This window comes from Dreissena polymorpha, chromosome 1 (genome assembly GCF_020536995.1).
Source record: "Dreissena polymorpha isolate Duluth1 chromosome 1, UMN_Dpol_1.0, whole genome shotgun sequence".
NCBI lineage: Eukaryota > Metazoa > Mollusca > Bivalvia > Myida > Dreissenidae > Dreissena > Dreissena polymorpha.
In genome coordinates, this window is record NC_068355.1 from 147,454,198 (window position 1) to 147,477,315 (window position 23,118).

The 23,118-nt window shown below is 35.7% G+C and overlaps 1 protein-coding gene across 1 annotated transcript in view; it reads left to right on the top strand.

The window, feature by feature from the left end:
• LOC127854994 (probable 18S rRNA (guanine-N(7))-methyltransferase) overlaps positions 1 to 23,118 on the top strand; it is a 45,262-nt gene that overhangs the window by 15,556 nt on the left and 6,588 nt on the right. Inside the window, exons 2-7 of the mRNA XM_052390224.1 lie at positions 7,777 to 7,814; positions 8,046 to 8,141; positions 13,547 to 13,629; positions 16,279 to 16,375; positions 19,058 to 19,154; positions 21,159 to 21,209. Of these exons, the coding sequence (XP_052246184.1) occupies positions 7,777 to 7,814; positions 8,046 to 8,141; positions 13,547 to 13,629; positions 16,279 to 16,375; positions 19,058 to 19,154; positions 21,159 to 21,209 (462 nt within the window). The remainder of the gene's footprint in view (positions 1 to 7,776; positions 7,815 to 8,045; positions 8,142 to 13,546; positions 13,630 to 16,278; positions 16,376 to 19,057; positions 19,155 to 21,158; positions 21,210 to 23,118) is intronic.

Genomic DNA, 23,118 nt, shown 5'->3' on the forward strand with positions numbered 1-23,118 from the left:
TTTTGTTTGTTCGAAAAATTGTTCGCAATTTGTATCAATGTGGAAGGAGTTCTGCAACTGAATTTATATTTCTCAACTTGAAAAACAGCACTAGCCCGGTCGGTCGAGTATTTAACAAATTTTACTCGCCCGACCATCATCTTCACTCGCATATGGGAGCGGTCGAGTGGATTCTTCAACCCCTGAAGATAGTTGCAATTATTCAACTCTCAGTTGTATAACCCTAAACTCAGCAGTTGCTGAGACAGAGCCGCCATAGCTAAAATCATCAAAGGCTCTGGGAGTACGTTTATATGGACTACTTTGGCCCCCTCTTATTTCTCCTTTAAATAAACTGTTTTATTAGCTCCACTGGCCAGAGGCCAGCAGGGCTTATGTCATGGTCCTGTGTCCGTCCCGTGTGCGTGCGTGCATCCGTGCGTTAACTTTTTCTTTAAACATCTTCTCCTAAAGTATTTATTTAGTATGACCCCCCGGGGGTCACAAAATTGAACATTTGCTTATATAAGGCCTATTTTGTGAAAACTTTCAAAATCTTCTTGTCCATAACCATTGGGCCTAGGGTTATCAAATTGGGTATGTAGAGACATCCAATAGTCCTCTACCAAATTTCTTCAAATTATGCCCCTAGGGTCAAATTTGACCCTGCCCCCGGCCGGGGGTCACAAAATTGAACATGTGCTTATATAAAGCCTATCTTGTGCAAACTTTAAAAATCTTCTTGTCCATATCCATAGGGCCTAGGGCTACCAAATTCAGTATGCAGTTACATCTAATAATTCTCTGCTTAGTTTGTTCAAATTATGCCCCTGGGGTCAAATTTGACCCTGCCGCAGAGGTCACAAAAATGAACATATGCTTAATATATCCGCGGCCCGTGAAATTTCTCTGCAATTTACACTGGTAGATTCTGCCTAAGCATTTTTAAAACGAGCGATATAATTGGCTGTCGTTTCCCAATCTTCCAATTAAAATCGGTTTCATAAAATGTGTTTGGTATTTCGTATGCAAATGGCGCCATTGTGAAGCGAAAATTAAGATTATTGAAATGACAAATATCAATCGAATTAACGACTGACATCATATAGTTTAATAGGAATAATGAAATGTGTTTGTCAACGAAAAAGACTACGTTTTAGATACAAGAAACACATATTTTGTTTAGAAATGTGCACAGTGAATTTGTGTCACGGAAACCAGTGTTTCTGTTTGCAAATTGGGAGTTCAGTCTACTCGCGAAGTAAAACAATTAAGAAGAGGATATTTCGAACATGGAAATAGACAAACATGATTTGATTTATATGATAGTGGATATTATGTGTATAATCAGATTCATATGCATATTCTGCTTTATAATGTTTGTCACGCTGTTCAGTTAATTGAAATAGCATTGAACTTAAGATGTGAAATGCAAGATATTGAAAGGTAAACAAATTATATATATTAATTTAACTTAGTTTAATACATCATTAACACAAGAAGAACACTCAAGTGTGTTTGTTTATATTTAGTCCATTAACCTTGTTTGTATACAACATTTTATAAAAAAAATTGTATTGTTTTGTTTGTTTTCACCAAATGGTATTATTCTTTTATGTTAGCATTCTCAAAATTCTTGTTTTATTATAGGCCCTATTTATAAAAAAAAACTTGAATGACATCATTTTATGATTTATAAACAGATTGCAAAAAATATTTGTTGAAGATAAACTTAACAACAAATTGTTACATTGAAATTAAGTGATTTTAATATTCAGTAGCAAAAAAGTAAGGTGAATCCAACTTAAAAAAGATGTATCTATTAAAAGTATATTCTACCAATACCATGAACAATCCCCTTGTTTATAACATGACTGCCGCTAAGTCTATTACTAGCAACCTATCAGAGAAGAGGTCAGATACCTTATTTCAATACCGGTATATGGCAATCCTAGTATTTAAAAAAAAAAAAAGACAGGTAACCAATGTCAGATGGGAAAAGTAAAGGAAAGTTAGGTCAAGCTAATTGTTTGTCATGATATCTCTTTAAACCTCACGCCATATGCAAGTAGTGTTGCCATGATTGCAACATCTTGATGAATTATAATTCAATTTTTTGTCTCATAAACATTTACTTTGTTTAACAAACAACCTCTACAAAGTTATCATTCCTACTGCCTTTCGGCACCTCATGACCCTGAACAACTCGTAACTTTATGTTTCCTCAGGCAAATGTCTTCTTTGTACAATAAACAATTTCTTCACCACGTTAACAATCCTGCTACACTCACTAATGCCTCAAGAATGAAGTAAAGTTCAGGTGATCTATGTCATTAGGTATTTTGCATATGTCATGAACTATATAAGTAACAGAAACTTTGAAACCTACAAACACTTTTTGGAACTTTGGAAAAAGATTCATGATTGAATGAAGGAACTTTCATTAATCTTGTAGAACATGCGTAGATTTGATCTTCAGCATCTAAAAGTATGTGAAATAGAAAGAACGACAATATCTTTTGGAGAGATAAATGTACCTACGTTATTAGCAAAGGACCTGTGCGACAATTCCTGGACTTTTTAGTGTGTTTAGTTAACACCGTAGTAACGCTCACCCTTTCAACCTTTAGCGCCCAGTGGGACGAGTGATAAAAAGAGAAAGTCACATGCTTGAGTACATTTCAACCCATGCGCATTGCACACTTTTTTCGCATAAAAAAACAGTGGAGCAATACAGGGCCACCATGGCCCTCTTGTTAAACAATTCCTACCAGATCATGTAAGATCCCAAGTCCGTCTCTTCGCTGATGACACTGCTGTGTACCTCACGATCAACAACCTAAATGATTGAAACCAATTACAGCATGATCTAAATACCTTGGAACAATGGGAGACCAAATGGGAAATGTAGTTTAACCCCAGTAAATGCCAAGTCCTTAATATAACTTGAAACAAACATAAAATCAAAGTCATGATTTATTACTTGGCCATATCCTTGAAACCGTACCAAGTGCAAAATACTTAGGAGTAGACTTATCCGACTTGTCGGATCTTATTAGACTTGTCAGGCCTCAAGTAGAATACAGTCTGGTTGCCATTAACAAAACAAAACATTACTAAAATCAAAATGGTTCAGAGAAGAGCAATCAGATGGATTCATAACAACTATTTCACTTATGATAGTGTCTCAGACATGCAACAGTCACTCCGTATAAGATCTCTAGAGAAAAGACAGACTGATGTTAAAATCGATAGATCGGGGGTATATTGTTTTTGGCCTGCCTGTCTGTCATTCTGTCCCAAAACTTTAATATTACAGTAAAGTTTTGCAATAACTTTTGAAATATTTAACATAGCAACTTCATATTTGGCATGCATGTGTATCTCATGGAGCTGCTTATTTAAAGTGGTGAAAGGTCAAGGTCATCCTTCAAGGTCAAAGGTAAAAAAAAACCGCCAAAACTTTAATATTAAAGTAAAGTTTTGCAATAACTTTTGAAATATTGAACATAGCAACTTCATATTTGGCATGCATGTGTATCTCATGGAGCTGCACATTTTGAGTGGTGAACGGTCAAGGTCATCCTTCAAGGTCAAAGGTATAATTAAAAAAAGCAGCGCATTAGGGGGCATTGTGTTACTGACAAACACATCTCTTGTTTCCCATCACTTTCATACTATGAAACAATCTCCCTTCATAAATTGTCCTCCTGCCAACGCTTGAATCCTTCAAGCTTGCAGTAAGCCAAATTTCATACAATTAGTTGCTGCAGAGTGTGTTTTTAACGTAATTTTAACTCTTGTCTATACATATACTAACACTTTCAAACTTTGTTTCAGTCTAACTTTCTCTCTTGATGTCTCACTGTCAATACTTTTATTGTAAAATATTGTATAAATATTTTTCTTGCACTGACAGCGCGATCTGTTCAACAGTATCCGAAGATAGATAGATACTGCTAAGATTTAGATGAAATATTTTATAATTGTGTGCTGTTTTAGCTTTCAAAGATGATTCAGTGGCTTTAGTTCAGTGCTGAAGTGAAATAAGGTCACTTCCTGTGATTATGCTGGAATGGGTCTGAGCTGTTTAATGGTTTCTGGGAGGGCCATGTGGATGCAAGACATGCTGTTGTGGGTGTGTCTGGGCCTTGAAACATTAAAACATTAATAGGGGGAGGAGTGTAGTGAAATAAGGTCACTTTCAACAGCCTTGCTGTTGGGCTAGCTCTTTAGCGACGTGGTTAAAGTGTCTGACTACCACTCTGGAGGTCATGGGTTCAATCCGCGGCTTGAGCTTGTAGTGCTTTCCACAGGAATTTGTTCAGATGGGGCAAATGGGGTGGGGAGGACTGTCCCCTCAATACTTTTTTTTACATTTTTAGAGGCCAATTACATTATTTGTTTTATCTATGACTCTTAAAAACAACAACTTTAATGTGATTGATAAAGATATATTTTTGAATTGATTTTTCGATGTTTTGAACCTTTTTCCGTATAGAATAGATAGTATAATTCCGACTCTAACTATTCCCCCTGAATCCCCAGTAATATGATATTAAGATGTGTCAGTTATCATACATGTATGAGCTTATTTATATGTCAGTCATTGTCTTTCAAGGCTTAGCTGCTAGCAAAAGCATGCTAATAATGTTAATATTTTCAGTAGATATATACAAACTTATATGGTTATGTTTGGTGCTACAAAACACTTCACATAATTGATTTGAATGTAAAAGAATAGTCACAAGATACAATATACTCAATCACTGTCATCAACTTACAATAATTTTTATATAAATGTGCTTACTGAGTGATAATGTATTTGAAAAATCTGTGGAAGTAATGAATTATGTATTATAAACCATTCATTGAAGGTATGAAAAAACAAGTATAATACAGCATAGTATACAGTTTGTTCAATGCAATATCATAAAATTGTATTACTTTTAAAATAGTAAACAATGCTTCTTTTGTACAAGCGTATACCGGTAATACATTTATCATGGAGCAACAAATAACAGTCAAATTATGTATTTCACAATGAACAGCAATCATATTAATGAATAAATTAACAAGCTTGTTGCTTCTGTACACTGTTCTATTAAAAAAGATCACAACACAGTGGTCTAGGTACTATATGTAGGAGTAGGGCTGTAAAGATACATTCGAATATTCGAATTACTCGAATATGGCTGTAGACGAATCGTATTTTCGTTATTCGCCACCTCCCGAACCAAATATTTGACGAATACAAACTACGTGGTTTCGAGTTTGAAAGTTTAATTATCTTTTATTACCTTACAAATGAAGGTTCATACAATAAACCCCTATATTTAAATGTTCTTCTCCTTATTTGGGCGTTTTTCATCATGTTTACCCCACACACTATGTTACAAAGTAAGATTATCAACAAAAATGGCGGGCACCTGTTGAATATTTACGACATTGAATTGAAAAATCATTCGATTGTTGTTTAATGTTTAGTTAGGTAAATACAGGTGGTTTGATGCTCAAACATACGCACAAAGGATTAGCAGATGGAATTTCTTTTTTGTTTATCTTGACGACAATGATTGTGCAATTTATCAACAAACATGGAGCCTAGCAAAGGGAATGCTATTGATAAAACATTTATTGTGTATTCCAGCCACAAGTGTGCCCAGTGAAAGGGTGTTTAGTACAGCAGGGGATGTTGTCATTGCACAGCGTTCAGCCCTTTCACCAGAACACATAGACAGATTTGTTTTCCTAAAGAAAAATGTTAAACTTAAATTCTGTTTCTCCATGTGTCATTACCTCATACATCTCATTAGTAGCAGTCTAGCAGATGACTGCTAGATAGCAGCAAATGAGTTGTGGTCAGTATTTATGGAGTAATGAAAACTATTTCTTGTTCAATACTTTTTCTATTGTCACACTGTTTTTATTCAATATATCAAATGAGCATAATTATGTCAGATAGGTGACATTGAAATATCATCTACATCACCTATCTGGCATATGCTCATTTAAGCGAGATTATACGATTTTTATATGTGTTAATTTGTTATATATTGATAAAAATATGTTACAAAAAAAACAAAATAGGCAAGAAAAATTATACATTGAAGACGAGTTTCATAAAATGCAGCAAAGACAAATTAGCGCCCTGAGCCGAGTGTGACGAAGATATTCGTTAAAATGATCCGTAAAACAATATTGTGTCTGTGTGTCGTATGAACGAATCTGCACTTAAACTAAATTATGATTCACATCGTACATGCATGATATACATGCTGGCGAATTCGACTGTACAGCCTTTTTCAATTTTAGAATTGAATATCTGGCTTATTTGGCATATTTTGACACATGTTCTTCTTAACTTTTATTTTAATTTATATTGAAATATATGTATAATAAGTTTTTTACACATTTTGTATAAATTCATAAATATTTGACAAAATCGTATAATCTCGCTTTAAAAAAATGTGAATGGGTACTGTCACTAATGTGTCAACTGTTGACTCTTAATTGTTCTACTCGAGGATTTTATTGGTTCTAGTCATGTTTTCTCAAAAGTTTCAAAACTATGTTCAAAGTTTAAGCATTTCTAGTCAGTGTTTTGTTATTTTAAAGTGTTATATTTATGCCCCCCTTCGAAGAAGAGGAGGTATATTGCTTTGCTCATGTCGGTCGGTCAGTCGGTAGGTCGGTCGGTCCGTCCCTCCGTCCACCAGGTGGTTGTCAGACGATAACTCAAGAACGCTTGGGCCTAGGATCATGAAACTTCATAGGTACATTGATCATGACTTGCAGATGACCCCTATTGATTTTGAAGTCACTAGGTCAAAGGTCAAGGTCACAGTGACCCGAAATAGTAAAATGGTTTCCGGATGATAACTCAAGAACGCATACGCCTAGGATCATGAAACTTCATGGGTAGATTGATCATGACTCGCAGATGACCCCTATTGATTTTGAGGTCACTAGGTCAAAGGTCACGGTGACCCGAAATGGTAAAATGGTTTCCGGATGATAACTCAAGAACGCATATGCCTAGGATCATGAAACTTCATGGGTAGATTGATCATGACTCGCAGATGAGCCCTATTGATTTTGAGGTCACTAGGTCAAAGGTCAAGGTCACGGTGACTCAAAATAGTAAAATGGTTTTCGGATGATAATTCAAGAACACATATGCCTAGGATCATGAAACTTTATAGGTAGATTGATCATGACTCGCAGATGACCCCTATTGATTTTCAGGTCACTAGGTCAAAGGTCAAGGTCACGGTGACCTGAAATAGTAAAATGATTTTCGGATGATAACTCAAGAACGCATATGCCTAGGATCATGAAACTTCATAGGTACATTGATCGTGACTTGCAGATGACCCCTATTGATTTTCAGGTCACTAGGTCAAAGGTCGAGGTCACAGTGACAAAAGTCGTATTCACACAATGGCTGCCATTACAACGGACAGCCCATATGGGGGGGCATGCATGTTTTACAAACAGCCCTTGTTCATATTTTCAGTATGCAATTATACTCAATCAATCAAATTGACAAATACTAATAGTTTCATACTATATAATGTCATGTCAAGTTGTCAGTATTACTTTTGTTCATTAAAATTCATATTCGCGAATAAATATTCGTATTCGCCACCCTGTATTTGTGATACGTATCGTATTCGTCACCTAGTGTATTCGTTACAGCCCTATGTAGGACTGTCCTGCCTGTAAATTGTTAGGACCTTTTGCCATGTTTGATCATACAAGCTAAATTTATACAAAAGGACATATTTTTTACAGTTCTACAATGAAGAAGAGGCAAGGAAATATACTTCAAAGTAAGTCAGTGTTATTTTTTATTTACATTTATCATATTGTATTATTTACTTATTGCAAAATCATAGTTTTCTAACAGCGTGTCCAAAGGTTAGTTGATACTTGCAACTACATTGCTTTTTAACTTCTTGCTATAAGCTCTAGTAAAAAACAATACATTACTTCAATTCTTAAAAAAAAAGTATTCGCTCCAATGAGGTTGCCTCAAAATATTTCATTCTTACATCATACAGCACTCGAATGATAGAAATACAGAGTCAATTGTCAGAGAGAGCTATAGAATTGCTGGCCTTACCTGAAGACACGTCATGTTTCATTCTTGATGTTGGGTATGTATGGAGATAAGAATCTCTTTTCTAAAAGTTATGTGTTTAATTTATTACATTTATTAGCTCACCTGAGCACAACGTGCTCATGGTGAGCTTTTGTGATCGCCTTTTGTCTGTCGTCAACATTTTGCCTTGTGAACACTCTAGGGGCCACATTTATTGTCTGATCTTCATGAAATTGGTCAGAACATTTGTTCCATTGATACCTCGACTGAGTTCGAAACTGGGTCATGCTGGGTCAAAAACTAGGTCACTAGGTCAAAAAAAAGAAAAACCTTGTGAACACTGTAGAAGTCACATTTGATGCCCAATCTTAATGTAACTTTGTCAAAATGATTGTCTAAATTATATGTTGGTTGAGTTCAAAAATGATTCCGGTCCGTTGAAAAACATGGCCGCCAGGGGGCGGGGCAGTATTCCTTATATGGCTTTAGAGAAACCTTGTGAACACTCTAGAAGTCACAATTTTTGCCCAATCATCATGAAACTTGGTCAAAACATTGGTTTCATTGATATCTCTGACGAGTTCGAAAATGGTCCAGATCAGTGAAAAAACATGGCCGCCAGGGGGCGGGGCAGTTTTCCTTATATGGCTATAGTAAAACCTTGTTAACACTCTAGAGGCCACATTTATTGTCCAATCTTCATGTAATTTGGTCAGATGATTGGTATGATATCTTGGATGAGTTCGAAAATGGTTACATTTGCTTGAAAAACATGGCTGCCAATGGGCGGGGCATTTTTCCTTATATGGCTATATATATGGCTATAGTAAAACCTTGTGAACACTCTAGAGGCCACATTTATTGTCCAATCTTCATGACATTTGGTCAGAAGATTGGTCTCAATGATATCTTGCATGAGTTTGAAAATGGTTACGTTTGCTTGAAAAACATGGCTGCCAAGGGGCGGGGCATTTTTCCTTATATGGCTATAGTAAAATCTTGTTGTTAACACTCTAGAGGCCAAATTTATTGTCTGATCGTCATGAAACTTTGTCAGAAGATTCCTTCCTAATAATATCTTGGACAAGTAAAAAAATGGTTCTGGTTAGTGGAAAAACATGGCTGCCAGGGGGCGGGGCATTTTTCCTTATATGGCTATAGTAAAACCTTGTTAACACTTTTATTTTCCGATCTTCATGAAACTTGGTCAGAAGATTTGTTCTAATAATATCTTGGATGAGTCCGAAAATGGTTTCGGTTGCTTAAAAAACATGGCCACCAGGGACGGGGTATCTTTATACGCCCATTTTTAAAAACGGGACGTATTATAGTTTCACCCTTGGCGGTCGGCTTCCACTGCAGTTTCCGCTCTCTAATTCAAATAGTTTTCATCCGATCTTCACCAAACTTTGTCAGAAGTTGTGTCTAGACAATATCTAGGTCAAGTTTGAATATGGGTCATGCCGGGTAAAAAACTTGGTCACGGGGTCACTTAGTGCATTTCAAGCATTTAGCATGGTGTCCGCTCTCTAATTGCAGTAGTTTTCAGCTGATCTTCACCTAATTTGGTCAGAAGTTGTGTCTAGAGATGATATCTAGGTCAAGTTCAAATATGGGTCATGCCTGGTCAATAACTAGGTCTCGAGGTCACTAAGTGCATTTCAAGCATTGAGCATGGTGTCCAAAACCTTGGAACGGGCGTATCTTGTGACAGTTTGGCACTCTTGTTCCTAATATGGCTATATATCATGCTTTTGTAAAACCTTGTTAACACTCTAGAGGCCACATTTCTTTTCCGATCATCATGAAACTTGGTCTGATGATTTGTCCCAATGATATCTTGGATGAGTTCGAAAATGGTTCCAGTTAGTGGAAAAACATGTTCGCCAAGGGGGCGTTGCATTTTTTCTTATATAGCTATAGTTAAACCTTGTTAACACTCTAGAAGCGTATTTATTGTACGATCATCATGAAACTTTGTCAGAAGATTTGTCCCAATGATATTTTGGACAAGTTCGAAAATGGTTCCAGTTGCTTGAAAAACATGGCCACCAGTGGGCCGGGCATTTGTCCTTATATGGACTTATGAATCTTCATGAAACTTTGTCAGTATATTTGTTTAAATGATATCTTGGATGTGTATGAAAATGGTTCTGGTCTGTTGAAAAACGTGACTGCCAGGGTGTTCACTAGTCATGAAAGTTGGTAAGAACATTTTGTTCTAATGACATCTTGGGCTGCACAGAACAGGTCAGTTCCTTTGAATCTCAGGTGAGCTACTTTGGGCCTTTCAGACCCTCTTGTTTTTTTGTCTTCATCAGGGTAGATGCTACTTTGCTGTGAACATTTGGTTTGCTCACCTGTGCACATGTGCTGACAGGTATCTTTTGTGATATCCTTTAGACTGTCCTAAGTTTTCCTTAGTTGTTGTTCCTTGTAAATGTTTGCCTTCGGACTATCTTAATGACATTTTTCAGAGCATTTTTGGCATTGATATTCCAGCTGTGTTTGAAACTGGGTTACATGAGGACAAAAACTTGGTAAAACCAAAAAAAGACTTGTGAACACTATTGAAGCCACATAAACTTCTCAATCTTTGTGAACTTCCTGAGAACATAATTATGTTTCAATGAAATGTTGGTTTAGTCTGAAAGTGGGTGACACAGGGGTCAAAAACTTGGTCACTAGCTCAAATTAAAGAAAAGGTTTGACAAAAATTCTTGAGCCTACATGTATTGCCCAATCTTTATGAAAATTGGTTAGAACATTTGTCCCAATGATATCTAATAGTGGGTCACGTTGGGTCAAAATCTAGGTCACTAGATCAAATTTAAGAAACAGCGCGTGAACATTTATTTACACAGAAAGCCACCTGTGTACGGCTAATATTCATGAAAATTGATCTTGACATTTATTCTCTTTTTTGTCCCCTACTGGTGAAACCGGAGGGGACTTATGGTTTGCGTTCCGTGTGTCCGTGCGCTCCGTGTGTCCGTCTGTCAGTCTGTTAGTCTGTCTGTCAGTCCGTCACACTTTTCTGGATCCTGCGATAACTTAAAAAGTTCTTCATATTTTTTCATGAAACTTGAAACGTGGACAGATGGCAATATGGAGATAATGCACGTCAATTCATTTTGTTCCTACGTCAAAAATTGTGGTTGCTATCAAAGTATGGAAACAAATGTAAAAAAAACAACAACTCTTGTTTTCTCTGTTGAGTTAGGTACGACTCATAAACATGGAGGCCATGAGTGTGGGTGCAGTTATTGGGCTATGGTTAAACGATTTTAACACTTTACCTTAACACTTATCTATGATTCTGCAAATATTTATAAAGCATTCATTTATATATTCAAACTTGTCTGTGTTTTATCTTAGAAACTATTCAAGCTTTCAACAAAAAACTTCATGGTGTGTAGATATCAATGGCGAGAAGTGCCACTTCATGGTGTGTAGATATCAATGAGGAGAAGTGCCATGGTGTGTAGATATCAATGGCGAGAAGTGCCATGGTATGTAGATATCAATGACGAGAAGTGCCACTTCATGGTGTGTAGATATCAATGACGAGAAGTGCCATGGTGTGTAGATATCAATGACGAGAAGTGCCACTTCATGGTGTGTAGATATCAATGACGAGAAGTGCCATGGACAAGAATCTTAGCCCTTCTCTTTTTTTATGATGTATGTTTTCATAACAATCTCAGAAACTAAACTATATCTCAACATGAAGCTTCATTTTTGTATCGAAACCAGTGAGAAGTGCCATATACAAGAACCATAACCTACACTTTCTCAAATAAGAGTTATTGCCCTGTTTTGGTTTTGTATGATGTTACTTTTCAGGACTTTATTTTAGATATGTCTCAGATTGGATACAAGAATTCAGCATGAAATTTAATGGGTGTATAGATATTTATAAAAAGAAGCTCCCTGCACAAGAACCATAACCTTACACTGTCTTAAATAAGAGTTATTACCCTGTGTGTTTTTTTGCCCCCGGACCGAATGATCAGAGGTATATTGTTTTTGGCCTATCTGACTGTCAATTTGTCTCCAAAGTTTTTCCTTGGTTAAAATTTTGCAAAAATGAATAACTTTTGCAATATTGAAGGTAGCAACTTGATATTTCGCAAGCATTTGTATCTCATGGAGCTGCACATTTTGAGTGGTGAAAGGTCAAGGTCATTCTTGAAGGTCCAAGGTCAAATATATGACTTCAAAGCTGCGTCCAAACTTTAAGCTTGGTCATAAGTTTTGCATTATTGAAGATAGCATTTTGATATTTGGCATACATGTGTATCTCGTGGAGCTGCACATTTTGAGTGGAGAAAGGTCAAGGTCGTCCTTCAAGGTCAAAGGTCAAATAAATGGCTTCAAATCGGCACAATAGGGGGGGGGGCATTGTGTTTCTGACAAACACATCTCTTTTTTTATGATGTAACTTTTCATGGCTATATCTAAAAAAACTTTAAACGATTTTAACATGAAACTTCATATTAATGAGGAGAATTCCAATCCATAAAAAATACTACTCTTTTTTATTTTACAGCTGTTGCCCTTTTCATCTATCTGCATGTTGGTCAGTCAAATGTAAAATTAGCATAATTATCTGAACCCATCAATAAACACAATTTATTTGCTAGGGGATATCAATTCAACAAAACTGCTTGTATGTTTCTGTTTTCAAGTTCACAAGTCAAGGTTAAAGGTCAAATTTATTGAATGTGTGCTTTACTCTTTGACCGGAGCATGTGTACATCATGGACAGATTTACATATAACTTGCCAATTGTGATCAGCGTAACTTTTCATAAGTGAAATGCATTTAGAGTTGCGCACAAGAAACAGGTCTCTAGATCTAAGTTCAAGGTCACAATTCAAGGTCAAAGGTCAATTAAGTTATTTTCAGCGACCCTAGGAAAGTAATATACATTTTGGGCTGAATTGTTCTACTAAATAAGCAGGTTCCTATACCAAATGTCAAAATCACAATTCAAGGACAAATTTAGGAATTTTAACACTTTGTCTGCAGCATAACCTAGTTCAGCAAGAATGGATATTTATTATTATTTAACATGACTTGGCATAACGATCTGCATGATGAGACACAGTGTCACACACAAGAACCAGGTCATTGGGTCTTTCACAAATCAAGTTCAAAACATATTGTTGAGTAAATTAAGGACTAAAACTAAAAGGAAATAATTTTGAAGAAGTTACAACAATTCTTAAGTTGGGCACCTTGTAATTAAGTACATTGTTTGAAAGTCAATGCCAAAATTTTAGGTAAACTATAAAATGAGAGGCCAATTTAGACCTTTACCAGTCTTTGCCTGAAACATTTTTACTGAAGAGCATATATTTATATCAATTTATTAATAGATGATGTCCACTCTTTAATAGCTGTGGGGCCATTTCTAATTGTTGAGTATTTGATTGCCATGCTTTGCCATTTCAGCTGTGGTTCTGGTTTAAGTGGTGAATGTTTGACAGAGCAGGGTCATTTCTGGGTCGGCCTGGACATTAGCCCGCACATGCTAGGTAACTTTTTTATCAATCATTTTCTTTGCAAAAGTTTTATAAACATGAACTATTTCCTTTCAAATTATTATTTTGATTGTATACTTTTACTAAGCACTTTATACATTTTACAACTGTTTCCTCAATGGTAATCACTATATCTGCCTGTCCATTAACTTTGCCTTTAAGAATTGCATCTGTCTATTGGTATGTCCCAAAGATTGTGTTTTTCAACTCCTCTTTCACTTTTGGGTGGCTCTGTGGATGAAATTTGATAAACTGTGATGAAATACCTTACCTCTGTGACTCTGGTTTTTTTTTTTAGTTGTCTTGGACCAAGAAAACTAACAGATAATTACTTACAAGCATGAATAAGGCATTGTTGCTTGTCATCTTTGTCTAAGTTTTTCTTTAAATATTCACAGTAACACTTTAGTTCATTACCATTTTTAACAATTTATTTCATGTGCAAAGATTGTCTCCCTTTTGTTTTAATTTATTTTAACTGTCCATATCTGTATGTTGAACTGGAATTGTCAATTAGTACATACTTATTTATGTTAGTTGTGTATAAAGTTTAGTATTCAGTCGTAACACTTGGTTTATGTAAGTATCCATCATATAATAATTGTTAGATATTTTCAGCGTTCTATTTGACGCTATTTTCTTGCTACATGTATGGCCATTTTGAGGCTGGTGGCCGATTTTTAACCACAGCACATTTTATAACGTTCTGTTGATTCTTGAGTGAGTCTTAGATTGTCTTGTCAGGGAGAAGCAATAACATCAAATGTAAATAACTAGTCCATGCTGTAAATTAAGCGGAACAAAAGTAAATTAAGCGGAACAAAAAGTTTAAAAAATCACTTACGCGAACCTTTTTTCAACATTAAAACTTTTCACAGAGTATTTGTCAAATCATTACTGACCTTTAGTGTATTTATTTGTAACATAGTATTTAAATTACATGTACATTTAAATTGTATTATTGCAAGCTGTGCATATGTCATCAATACTCTAAACTTTATGCATTTTAACAGTGTTGTATAAAATATAGTTAACTGGAGACATTGTTTACTTTAATTTACAAACTGTAATTTTAAAACACACTACCAATGTCTAGAGCAAGACCCAAACAATATGAACTTCATGTGAAGATGATCATGAAGAAATTTGGGCTGTTCTCAGTTCTGGCATGATTATGGCCTTTTGCCTGGTTTTTATTCCACAAAGTTATATTAATTATCCCCGGTCAAATGCAGAGGGATATAATTTTTGCGTTGTCTGTCCTACCCTACGCCTGTCACGATGTTTTTAGGGCTATGTCTCAGAAACTGCATAAGATTTTTTCATAAAACTTCATAGCTATAAATGAGGAGTGCCTTGCACAACAATCATGACCTTACTCTTTATCATTTACCCCTGGTAATGCCCTATGTTTCCTCTAGTTTTGCACCCATTCAAAATTAACTTGGTGGCGGATATGAAGTCAACAAATGTGCTTGTTTAGTAATATTTGTTTTTCAATTGCCCTTTAAGTAATGGGTGGATCTAACTAAATCTTTTATAGTTGAATGACAGTAATGTGTAGATGAAAGGATTTCAGTATTAGAATAATCACCCATTTTTCTGTTTTTCTACTATAGAATTAATAATCTGAAAATTGTATGTTTTAATCTCCTCTAACTTTATGGCCATAGATAATTATTGATTTTTTTTCTGTTTTTATGTCCCCCACTATAGTAGTGGGGGACATATTGTTTTTGCCCTGTCTGTTGGTTGGTTGGTCTGTTGGTTAGTCTTTTGGTTTGCGCCAACTTTAACATTTGCAATAACTTTTGCAATATTGAAGATAGCAACTTGATATTTGGCATGCATATGTATCTCATGGAGCTGCAGATTTTGAGTGGTGAAAGGTCAAGGTCATCCTTCAAGGTCAAAGGTCAAATATATGGGTCAAAATCGCTCATTTAATGTACACTTTTGCAATATTTCAATAATCAAGATAGCAACTTGATATTTGGCATGCATGTGTATTTCATGGAGCTGCACATTTTGAGTGGTGAAAGGTCAAGGTCATCCTTCAAGGTCAGAGGTAAAATATGTGTGGCCAAAATCGCTCATTTTATGAGAACTTTTGCAATATTGAAGATAGCAACTTGATGTTTGGCATGCATGTGTATCTCATGGAGCTGCACATTTTGAGTGGTGAAAGGTCAAGGTCAAGGTCATCCTTCAAGGTCAGAGGTCAAAAATATGTGGCCCAAATCGCTTATTTTATGAATCCTTTTGCAATATTGAAGATAGCAACTTGATATTTGGCATGTTTGTGTATCTCATGGAGCTGCACATTTTGAGTGGTGAAAGGTCAAGGTCATCTTTCAAGGTCAAATATATGGGTCAAAATTGCTCATGTAATGTCACTTCTGCAATATTGAAGCTAGCAATTTTATATTTGAAATGCATGTGTATCTCAAGGTCAAGGTCATCCTTCAAGGTCAAACGTCATATAGGGGGACATTGTGTTTCACAAACACATCTTGTTCCTCTATAGAATTAATAATCTGAACATTGTTTGTTTTAATCTCCTCTAAGGTTATGGCAATAGATAATTATTTATAAATAAAAATTTACACATAGTTTCTGTAAATTTGGAATGCCAAACTTCAGCTGTAGCCAATGAGCGAGAGGTGGAAGGTGACTTGTTGCTAGGAGATATGGGGGAAGGGTTACCATTCAAGCCAGGAACATTTGATGGTGTGATAAGGTACTTTGAGTATATGTTCAGCATGATCTCTGTAAGGATTTGTTTGTCAGTGCCTTTATCAGTAACATTCATTTGATTGAAACTACATGAACTGAAGAAATCACTTGTTTTGTGTATTGTTGTAAAGAGGGTCAAACACTGAGACAACTTTAAGAATTATGGCCCTTTGTGTGTTTTTCTATAATAAAAGCTATATTTGCGTGAAGCTTGTGTTTTCAATTTCTTTTACTAATTTAGAAATCTTCCTCAAATTTTACAGTTTAATAAAATTTATGAGCAGATAATGGTAAATAAATGAATAAATTTTTGCTGTGACAATTCAATGCAGAATCATGGCCATTTGTTTATTTTTCCACTATAGAATATATATAGTCTGAAAATGTTGTGTTTTCAAATATTTGTTTTAATGCTTGGGGGATCATGCTCAAACTTCACTGTTGAATAACCTTAATGTGTAGATGATCTTGAAGTAAGGAAAAGTGAGTGCAGAAAGTTTTTACTGAATTGTGGCAGTATGTCATATTTGTCTACTGTAGCATATTTAAGGGATTTATTATTGTCCAAACATGTGTTGTGGCAGCATCAGTGTCCCTTACAAGTTATTGTTCTTATTTTTTATTGATATTATTAAAATAATCACAATAGTATTATTAATAAATAAACTCACCACTCAAAAAGTTCACAATCATTAACTTTTTTTACTGTCATTTACTACTTAAAAAAATTGGTACTTTTCTGTGCATTTGAATACAGTCCAACCCCTACTTCTGGTCACCCCTCATCGCCGGTCGCCCCGTGTAGGCTGGTCTGTGCCGCGACCGTCCATAAACACTATATAATGCACCCCTCTTTAGCAGTTACCCCGTTTCTCCGGCCAGCGGCCAGCAATTTTGCATCCCAAATGTTAAATTCCCCCCATATGAGTGGTCACGCGCGAGTAAGTCAGTCATGTACACTGGCAAAATTACACCGACGCAACGGCGAAAAAATCGATACCCGTACTTCCAGTCTGCGGTTTAGGCTCTGCAGTACTGAAGCGTGATGTGTGATAAACATTTTGACAGCCAGTTTGCAAATTGCAATTAATTAGCGGCAGATTATCGGGTTATCAGGTTAAAAGCAACATGCGACCGTTTGATCTTTTTGTTTCCGCACATGCGACTATAATCTATTAGTCCTGGAAACGAGATTCTTAATTTATAATTTATTGTTTGTAGCTGTTGAATCATACTATTTCAAGCACACGTTTATGACAATTATCGGCTAATTAAAAGTTAAAAAGAACAAAGCAACTTTTAACCGAAATCAACTGCATTACATGTTCTCCGTGCTACAAAGTTTATATCCAAAAATCAATACACGCACGGATGTGTATGACGTGACATTGTACATTGGTGCATAATTTTCGCGCATTTTTGTCGGGACAAAGGAAATACATGAGGACTTTTTTGATGCTAGAATTTGTAAATGTCTCGTTAACATAAATTAATCGGGAGTGTGTTTCGGATTACAAATTATGATTCTCATTTGGGAATTTAACAAAACATTTATATTTGTTTTATATTTACAATGATTTCAATATTAATTTTGATAAAACCATTTACGCGGCGAAATAAATGTTTTTATAATATTATGCATGAAAAGCACGATTACCAGTAGGATTACACCTGGTTGCTATTATCAGTCTCTTAAGTAACTGGCCATGATTATATCGTGGAAGAGATCACTGTCGGGACCAATTTGTGCGGTAGGTATTACAAAGACATAAAACTGCAATAAACCAATTAAATTATCGATTGATTGATAGTGACACGGGAGTTATTCACGCATAACTGATTCACAACTGTTCCCATCTTAAGTGCATTGGGGCCATACAACGCGCATTCTGTAAACAACGAATCATGAGAATGATTCTTTTTCATTGACTTGATTCTGATGAGGATGATATTGATGATGATGATTAGAAAGATGAATAGAATATTTTTTTGAATGGAAATGTTGTTTTATAGCTGACTTTAGAAAGGAAGAAATAAAATTATTTTAAGTCTATACATTGTTTAGTACATGTACACATATTTACCATTTTGTTTATACAAAAATTGAACAGTTGGCCATGCACTCATCAACTCTAAACTCCCTATGACCCAACCCCCTCTTAAAAGGCCACCCCGCTTAAGCAGCCAATTTGGCAGTTTCCCTTGACTGGCTGCTTAAGAGGAGTTGGACTGTATTGAGAAAGGCAGGAGAAATATCATGTTTCAAAACCAGTACACACTTTGAACTTTCAAGTGGTTCACAGTATTTAATACATTAATAACGTTTATTTATCAAGTAAATTATGTAACAAAACGCGAAAGTGGTAGAGCAAAACAATTGTTAGCAACATTTTTCCTTCTCCCAAAGTCATAGTATAAAATATACAAAACAATATTATAGCATTTGCATAGCATAAGGCAATCATATTATTAAATGAAATAAGTATTAGAGGAGTGAATAGGGCAGAAAAAACATCATGTTTACAACAATATGCATCAAAAGGCTATTGCAAATACTAAATGTAAATTGAAATTTACATCAAAGGGTTCACAAATCTTCCCTGTGTATGTTTTTAATGCATCTGCAACCGTTTAAACAAATTTGAGAGACACTGTTTATATTATATGAAGAACAATTCTATTTCAGCATATCTGCACTACAGTGGCTGTGCAATGCTGACAAAAAGTACCATCACCCGCCAAAGCGATTGCTAAAGTTCTTCTCCACTTTATATGCTTGCATGGTAACATAGTTACACTCCTCTTTGACTCTGTTTTCAAGAGATCTATTTGAATAGTTAAACCCCCACAAACTAAGTTTACGGGGGTATATAGGAGTGAGCTTGTCGGTCTGTTGGTCCGTATTAAGTGTCCGCTCTCTAATTCAAGTTGTTTTCATCCGATCTTCACCAAACTTGGTCAGATGTTGTATCTAGATGATCTTAAGGCCAAGTTCGAATATGGGTCATGCCGGGTCAAAAACTAGGTCACAGGGTCACTTAGACCGTTTTTTAACATTCAGCATGGTGTCCGCTCTCTAATTCAAGTAGTTTCATCCGATCTTCACCAAACTTGGTCAGAAGTTTAATCTAGATGATCTTAAGGCCAAGTTCGAACATGGGCCATGCCAGATCAAAACTAGGTCATGAGGTCACGTAGTACATTTTACACATTCAGCATGGTGTCCGCTCTCTAATACAAGTAGTTTACATCCGATCTTCACCAAACTTTGTCAGAAGTTGTATCTAGATGATGTGTAGGCCAAGTTCGAACATGGGCCATGCCGGGTCAAAAACTAGGTCACTGGGTCACTTAGTGCGTTTTAAAGATTGAGCATGGTGTCTGGTGTTTTTTGTGAAGACAACATGCAAAATATTCTGTGTCAATGCGTCATGTGGGGGTATTCGTCACGTCTGTGTCAAAGCTCTAGTTATATTTGCTGCTCCCTATTAATTGGTGCGAAAATTTGATCCACCATAATCACTGTAAAAATTGTTTGCCAATAATTGTTTAGGCATTTTTATGCCTCCTTTCGAAGAAAAGGGGGAATATAGTTTTCGCACTGTCCGTCAGTCTGTCACACTTTTTGTGTCCGCTTTCTAATTCAAATAATTTTCATCCGATCTTTACGAAACTTGGTCAGAAGTTGTATCTAGACAATATCTAGGTCAAGTTCGAATATGGGTCATGCCAGGTCAAAAACTAGGTCACGGGGTCGAAAAAAACTAATCCAAGGGAAGTAATAAGCTTTAAATGGACATAATTATCTAACCTGCCAAATTATATATCTTTGTTAAATAAATCAAAGCGGAGCAGTAGGCGGCATTGTGTTTCTGACAAACACATCGTGATAAAAGGTCAAGGTCAAGGTTATCCTTCAAGGTCTAAGGTCAAAAATACAAATCCAAGGGAAGTAATAAGCTTTAAAGGGAGATAATTATTCAATATTGAACATAGCAACTTGATATTTTGCATGCATGTGTATCTCATGGAGCTGCACATTTTGAGTGGTGAATCTACAGTCACGGTAGTGGCTTTTAATTATTTGCTACTAAAAATAGAGACTTGTTAGAGACAATTATTTTCAAGGGAAGTAATTTATATAATTATAAATCTCAGATTATATATTTCCTTACCAAGAATTTAAGTTCTTTTCACAGTTACTGTACAGATTTTTTATTTTGATTATTTATAACTCAAATGATTGATTTGTCAAAGTTTTTTTTTTAAATGATATAATTATCATTTCTTTCCTGTACTAATTTGTGAATGGTAGGGTTCATTACATACCTGTGGACACAAGTCCACAAAGTCCACAGATACATGATGAACTCTGGTTATGATCTCTTTGATAAACCACAGGCCTTGGTTGTCAGACTTGGTCATTTTTTACTGTCTACAGACCCACCTCCGGTTGGATTGGACAAAATCCAAGGGAAGTAATAAGCTTTAAAGGGAGATGATTTCTATACCTGCCAAATGATAAATAAATTTTTTATTTCAAAGCGGCACAGTAGGGGGCATTGTGTTTCGGACAAACACATCTCTTGTTTTAAATATAAAAAAAAAAAAAAATAATAAAATATTACAAAATCATGACATATTGTTCATCGAGTACATTAAAGTAACAACATAACTCCAGTATTGAATGAGTAACTTGTTGTTGCATTGTTTTACCTGAGTATCACACTTAACAGTAAGTACAGTAACTAACGTGAAGCATTGACAGCTGTGCGTACATTTTTCAGGCCAGAGGCTCACGAGCCGTCTTCCAGCTTTATCCAGAAAACAGTTCACAGGTATATCTTGTACACTCATGAAGGAAATTAGCTATCCAACTAATAAGTAAATAACTTTTTAGTTGATATTTGCAAAAGACTTTGCAGGAAACATAAATCTATGTTTAGGTCCCACTTATGCCACTATTTAATGTCAAGATTTACATAGATGATCCCATGTTCATTAACTGCTTAGAATCTGTTGATTTGTGTACCTTTTTTAGCTCACCTGAGCACAACGTGCTTTTGTGATCGCCTTTTGTCCGTCGGCATCAACATTTTGCTTTGTGAACACTCTAGAGGCCACATTTATTGTCCAATCTTCATGAAACTTGGTCAGAACATTTGTCCCATTGATACCTCAACTTAGATCGAAACTGGGTCATGCTGGGTCAAAAACTAGGTCACTAGGTAAAAACAAAGAAAAACCTTGTGAACACTGTAGAAGTCACATTTGATGCCCAATCTTTATGTAACTTTGTCAAAATGTTTGTCTAAATGATATGTTGTTTGAGTTGAAAAATGGTTCCGGTCCGTTGAAAAACATGGCCGCCAGGGGGCGGGGCAGTATTCCTTATATGGCTATATAGAAACCTTTGAACACTCTAAAAGTCAATTTTTTTGCCCAATCATTATGAAACTTGGTCAAAACATTGGTTTCATTGATATCTTGGACGAGTTCGAAAATGGTCCAGATCGGTGAAAAAACAAAGCTGCCAGGGGGCGGGGCAGTTTTCTCTATATGTATATAGTGAAAACATGTGACCACTCTAGAAATCACGTTTATGGTCCAATCTTCACGAAATTTGGTCAGAACATGTGTTTTCTGGATATGGCGGTTGAGTTCGAAAATGGTTCGGATCGGTAAAAAAACATGGCTGCCAGAGGGGGGTCATTTTCCTTAAATTTATTTAGTAATAAAAGCTTGTGAACACTCTAGAAGTCACATTTTTTCCCTAATCATCATAAAAAAAATCTAAACAAAGATTTTATTGATATCTCGAACGAGTTCGAAAATGGTCATGATGGGTGGAAAAACATGGCCACTAGGGGGTGGTGAAAATTTCTTGATATGTTTATAGTGAAAACATGTGAACAGTCTAGAAGACACATTTTTGCCCAATATTCATGAAATTTGGTCAGAACATTTGTTTCCTGTATACGACAGTTTAGTTTGAAAATGGTTCGGATCGGTAAAAAAACATGGCCACCAGGGGGTGGGGTCTTTTTCTTATATTTATATAGTAAAAAAGCTTGTGAACACTCTAGTTTCCTGATTTTCTTGCAGTTTTGTCTGAGCTTTCCTATTCCTTCATGCAGGTTTACCTCTTTCAGACATTTTGTGATGCTTTTGTTATATAACTAAGAAATATCTCTGCAGATTAATGTAGATTTTTTAATTTCGATTTTTTCTGTAGGTTTAATCCTTTGAATCCAATGCCAGAAAAGAAGTGGTCTCAGAACTTTATATAATTTATAGATGGTTCAGGTCTGTTGAAAAACATAGCCACCAGGGGGCCATTTGTTGTTCATTCTATATGAAACTCGGTTAGAACATTTGTTCCGTTGATATCTTGTGCTGCAAAAAATAGGTCATTTCTTTTTATCTCAGGTGAGCGACTTTTGGCCTTTCAGGCCCTCTTGTTTCAAAATTTATGTTGGCAGTTGTAAGTTGTACCAGGTGGACTTCAGAACAGAATAGATTCATCATGAAATACTTTTATATATTATTATAATACATGTAATCTTTTACTCTAAGCCTGTCCAATACGTGCAGTAGTTTGTTTACCCACTTATAATTCGTGCTTCATGCTCTGCACTCGTGACTTTGATGAATAAATCATTTTCACCATAACTGGCAGATGTACAATCTTACCATGGCATATCTACGGGTGTGTTAGACAATCTCATTCTTTAATGGAAATTGTGA